The 5826-nt window shown below is 37.9% G+C and overlaps 1 protein-coding gene across 1 annotated transcript; it reads left to right on the top strand.

Moving 5' to 3' along the window:
- Positions 1-741: 741 nt before the first annotated feature.
- Positions 742-4325, top strand: LOC114352407 (uncharacterized). The gene has a single exon (XM_028304003.1). The coding sequence runs from the start codon at positions 2863-2865 to the stop codon at positions 4198-4200; it is 1338 nt and encodes a 445-aa protein (XP_028159804.1). The 5' UTR covers positions 742-2862; the 3' UTR covers positions 4201-4325.
- The last annotated feature ends 1501 nt before the right edge of the window (positions 4326-5826 follow it).

Raw genomic sequence — 5826 nt, 5'->3', positions numbered from 1 at the left:
ATGCCACCTCGTGCACTTCTTGCACGGCTGTGCCCGGCATGTGTTCCTTGCGTGCTTGAAGCGCAGGCATTTGAAACACATTCTTGCCTTCTTCACCATTTCCCACTTATCTTCAACACTGGCTTCCTTATATTTTTTNGAAGCCAGTCATCCTTTATAAGTTCAGCAGTTATGCAACAATTAAAACTGACTTCTCAGCCATCAAATGTCAATGTAATTGGTATCGGTCAAACTCCACTCAAGCAAACTACGGAGAGATGTGCTCTTCGTCTAAAATCCAAGCAAAGTTCATTCAAAGTATCCATATCATGCTTAGTCATACCTAAAATTGCAGACAACTTACCTAAAATACCTATTGATTCAAATGTCCTAAATCTGCCTAATGTCAAGCTAGCGGACCCTAATTTTCACAGTCCTTCAACTATTGACATGTTGATTGGTGCTGATCTATTTTGGCAACTAATAANGAAGCCAGTCATCATTTATAAGTTCAGCAGTTATGCAACAATTAAAACTGACTTCTCAGCCATCAAATGTCAATGTAATTGGTATCGGTCAAACTCCAATTAAGCAAACTACGGAGAGATGTGCTCTTCTTCTAAAATCCAAGCAAAGTTCATTCAAAGTATCCATATCATGCTTAGTTATACCTAAAATTGCAGACAACTTACCTAAAATACCTATTGATTCAAAGGTCCTAAATCTGCCTAATGTCAAGCTAGCAGACCCTAATTTTCACAGTCCTTCATCTATTGACATGTTGATTGGTGCTGATCTATTTTGGCAACTAATAGGGTCCAAACAAACAACTCTAGGGAAAAATATGCCTATACTTCGTGATTCAAAATTAGGTTGGCTAATTGCAGGTCCTCTGCCAAGTTTTACCAAACCTATTCCTAATAAGCAAATCATATGCAATTTCACACAAAATAATCAAGATTTCCCTAATCTAGAAAAACAAATGTCAATTTTTTGGGAGCTAGAGAGCCTTCCACCCACTAAGCCTTATACACGCGAGGAAAGACTTTGTGAGCAACATTTCATCGCCAACACCACTCGTGAGGACAGTGGCCGTTTTTGTGTTGCTATACCCTTACGAGACGATAGAGATTGTTTAGGTAATTCCTATCAATTAGCAAAGAAAAGATTTATTAGCTTAGAAAGTCGTTTCAAAAGGCAACCAGAACTCAAAAAGGCCTATTCAGAATTTATTGAAGAGTATGCTGAACTCGGTCATCTCTCTGAAACTAAGAGTTCACTATTACCCACAAATTGTTATTTTCTACCTCACCACCCGGTTATTAGAGAAAAAAGTGAATCCACAAAATTAAGGGTTGTGTTCGATGCATCAGCTCGCACTTCCTCTGGTTTCTCTATTAATAATTTGCAAATGGTAGGACCTATAGTACAGGATTCTTTATTTAACATTCTCCTTCGTTTCCGCCAACACAAATATATTTTATCGGGGGACATTGAAAAAATGTACCGCCAAATCAATGTTAGAGAGTCAGATCGTAGCTTTCAAATAATTCTATGGCGTAACAATGAAGGCGAAACTTTAAAAACATTTCAATTAAACACAGTAACCTACGGGTTCTCGAGTGCAAGTTTTCTTTCTACAAGGTGTATCTGGCAATTGGGGGAGGAATGTGATGATCCAAATGTTAAAACTATTATTCAAAGAGATTTCTATTGTGATGATTTGCTTACAGGAAGCGATTCGGCTTCAGAACTTCGTCATATTCAGCGCTCGGTGTCAGATGAACTATCTAAAGGCTGTTTTAACCTCAGGAAATACAGATCTAACCTTCCTGATTTATTCCCTGCAAATGAATTGCAAACTGAAACAGATAACCTAATAATCAGTCATGCCACTAGTACATTAGGTATCGGCTGGTCGCCTAGTTCAGACAAAATTAACTTCGAAATCGAAGCTCATCCCATCAAAACTATCTCTAAACGATCTATTCTCTCCGCTACCTTTAAAATATTCGACCCACTGGGATTGCTCTCATTATGCACTATAAAACCCAAGATAATATTGCAAAAACTATGGTCTCTAAAATTAGATTGGGATGAGCCTGTCCCTGATGGCATTCAAACAACTTGGTTAAAGTTTGCTCAAAATGTACATTACATTTCAGCTTTAAATGTTCCCAGGCTTGTTCTAATGCAAGATCGATCGACAATCGAGCTGCATTGCTTCTGTGATGCTTCAGAACAAGCGTATGGCGCTTGTGTCTATTTAAAGTCAACCAACACATCAGGTAACAGTCAAGTTCATTTGCTTACCGCCAAGGCGCGCGTCGCTCCCATAAAGACCATCACTATCCCAAAATTGGAACTGTGTGCTTGTCTCCTAGGTGCACAGCTTAGCTCGTCAGTAACAAAGGCCTTAAGGTGCAAAATCGATAGACAGTTCTACTGGACTGACTCTAGTATTGCCCTAGGTTGGCTCAAGTCCGAAGGTAAAGCAAAAACCTTTGTAGCTAACAGAGTAGCTATTATAGGAGAACTCACCGATGTCTCTATGTGGCGACACGTACCCACTGTCGACAATCCAGTAGACCTGGCATCTAGAGGCATAGATCCTCAAAACCTAAAAGATTGTTCTTTATGGTGGCACGGGCCTACATTCCTTCTTCAGCCAGAATCTTCCTGGCCTACATTTACTGTTCCCGTTACCGTTCTGGCGGCGGAAGTGACACCTGAAGAACAGGTGGTCGATTTTAATAGATTTTCTAAACTCTCTACTCTACAAAGAGTTATGCTTGGGTATTCAGATTCATTCACAATTGCAAAAATCCTAAAAATAAATTTGTTAAAGAACTCCAAATAAATGAATTAACTAAATCAAAAGAAATGCTCATAATTATAGCTCAAAACGAATGCTTTCATGACGAAATAAATCGTCTCAAATTAAATAAGTCTCTTTCACCCAAAAAGCATCTCTCATCCCTCAATCCATTTTTAGATCAAACTGGAACCCTGCGTGTGGGAGGTCGCATAGACAATTCAAATTATGACTATGAAAAACGGCATCCTGTAGTTTTAAACGCAAACCATCCTCTAACAAAAATGATATTTCAACAGGAACACCTCCGACTCCTACACTGCGGTCCCCAACATTTGTTAGCCTCTATAAGAGATCAGTATTGGCCTATAGGTGGTCGTAACTTGGCACGAAAAACAGTTCGTAATTGTCATGTATGTCGACGCTTTACGAGCAAGACTATGTCTAATATCATGGGAAATCTACCCAATGAACGCGTTGAGCCTGACTATCCATTTAACACAGTGGCCACTGACTTTGCTGGACCATTTTACATTACAGATAGAAAGGGGAGAGGCTGCAAAATCACAAAATGTTACTTATGTATTTTTGTGTGGTTTCGGTACAAATGTGTTCATTTAGAAGCAGTAAGTGAACTAAGTAAGGATGCATTTATTTTAACTTTAAATAGATTCATTGCACGTAGAGGTATGCCAAAAATTGTATATTGTGACAACGGTAGAAATTTTGTTGCCGCAGCCAAGGAAATTTTTAATTTTGTAGAGTCCAATAAAGACACTATTTTAGACTTTGGAGCTCGTCGGGGCATCGAATTTAAATTTTCTCCGGCATACGCTCCTCATTTCAATGGTCTGGCTGAGGCGGGGGTCAAATCAGCTAAACATCACATTTCTAGAGTTCTCGGACACACTCACTTGACTTTCGAGGAACTCAGTTCTCTATTTGCACAAGTTGAAGCAATCCTCAACAGCCGCCCCCTTTGTCCCCTCAGCTCCTCACCTAATGACTATCAGTCCCTTACCCCGGCTCACTTTTTGATCGGTAGGTCGCTGACATCGCTGCCGTCGCCGAGCCTCATGGACCACAACAGCAATCGCCTCGACCGCTTCAAACGCCTCGAACAATACAGACAACACTTCTGGAAGCGGTGGGCCACCGAATATGTTGCTGAGCTACAACAACGCACAAAATGGCGAACCAATTGTACTAACTTGAAACTAGATGATCTAGTGCTCGTCAAGGATGACAGCACCCCACCCCTATGCTGGCGATTAGGCAGAATTGCCAAGATATATCCTGGAACCGACTGCGTGCCTCGCGTCGCTGACGTCACCACTTCGCAAGGAACGATCAGGAGAGCACTCAATCGCCTCTGCCTTCTACCAACATCAGAAAACCAGTTTTGAAAGCTCTATTTCGCTAGAGCTTCCAAGGGCCGGCAAGATGTCTACGCCATAATGTCGCTGCTGATCTATGGACCAATCACAGCGCGTAACGTGGGCGCTCCTGCGCCGAGCTGTCAAATTCACACTCCAACGACAGACCTCTTTTCGCCTCCCGAACTATTAACTTGATTGCATTGTATTTATATTCAAACTTGGTAAATCTATAAACCTAATATTCTAAAATCCAAATCTTTTATTGTTCGACTAAATTCCCTGAACATTACTAAACTATTTATTAATCAACCATTGTTTCCTGGACGCGCACTTGCTAGAAAATAATAAAACAAACAAACGGTTAGTCATACTGTCCACACTAGGTTAAACATGAGAAGCTGATGATGACGTCTTTAAATATTTTAATTCTACTTAGCATTTTGGGAGCCGCGTTTCGTTTCCAATATACATCATCTTATAGGCTCGAATCCCGCCTACGGTAAATTTTAGTCTGTAGTAAACGTGTACTCAATTTGTAGGTATTCGATTATAATCAGGGTTCGAAAAGATAATTATCAATGATAATTATCACGATAATTATTATAATTATCATGAAGCGTAATTATCTTGATAATTTGGAACCCTGATTATAATTATAATTATTTAGTTATTTTCTCTCATACATGATTCACAATTGGTACATACAAGTAAGCTCTTCTTAGTAAGGAAATAATGCATTAATAAAAACTATTATTACTCTTAAGATAAGAGACGAATATAATACTAATAGTTGTTGCGGTGACCTCTTGTAAAGGCCATGTTTTTCAAACTCCATAGAAATAAACAGAAGTTTGAAGGCAGTTACGTTACCGTGACGTATCCGTGATTATTATTTGCACTACTTTATAGTCACTGGGAACCACTGAAAGTAAAGATTTCTATTGTTTTTATTGGTATTTAATTAAACCTAAATTGATAATTAAAAGGTTATTCACTTGCATTATTACATCATAAAAAGGATCTTCTTTTTATTAATATCTTGTTGAAGGTGTAATCCACCTAGTTCCCATGAGAAAGTATTAATTAATTGACATAACTGTATAAATAAATAAAATAATACAACATTATGACTGCCTTCATATAAAAGATCTCAACGCGCTAGAGGCTGCAATCGAAAAAATAAAATGGAATTTTTTTTAGTGACTGTTAAAACATCTTCGGTTTATTAAATACATGTCTAATTATAATTCTTAAGAACAATTTTGTATATTTTTTACGATTGGACACTAATAAAGCCCTTTAAATACAGGGTCAACTTCATAAAGTCAACATCCAATTTAAAAAGTAACGTCTTTTTCCACAAAATTACTTGTTAACTTGATAGTTAACAAGGAACTTAAACTTTAATATTTTCTACCGAGTGATTAAAGCTATTATTACGAACTTAATAGCGTCTTTAAATTGGCAAAGTACCTACCATGAAAAGATATGCGTCGAATGCGGAAAATTACATGACTGAGAAAATAAATAAATTGAGTTACCAATTTATGCCTATTTTGAAAGAATATTGTTTTGGGAGGTTTTTTATATCGGGATTGAGGGAAACATATTTATAAATATGCATAAAAAATTAAGTAAAAAAAAAAGATTAAA

The sequence above is a fragment of the Ostrinia furnacalis genome, unplaced genomic scaffold, assembly GCF_004193835.3.
Source record: "Ostrinia furnacalis isolate ACB-3 unplaced genomic scaffold, ASM419383v2 OfSCF1351, whole genome shotgun sequence".
Lineage (NCBI taxonomy): Eukaryota > Metazoa > Arthropoda > Insecta > Lepidoptera > Crambidae > Ostrinia > Ostrinia furnacalis.
This window is presented reverse-complemented; position numbering and strand designations above follow the sequence as displayed.

Coding starts and splice junctions, on each gene's coding strand:
- LOC114352407 (XM_028304003.1), top strand. CDS start 2,863: ATGCTCATAATTATAGCTCAAAACGAATGCTTTCATGACGAAATAAAT.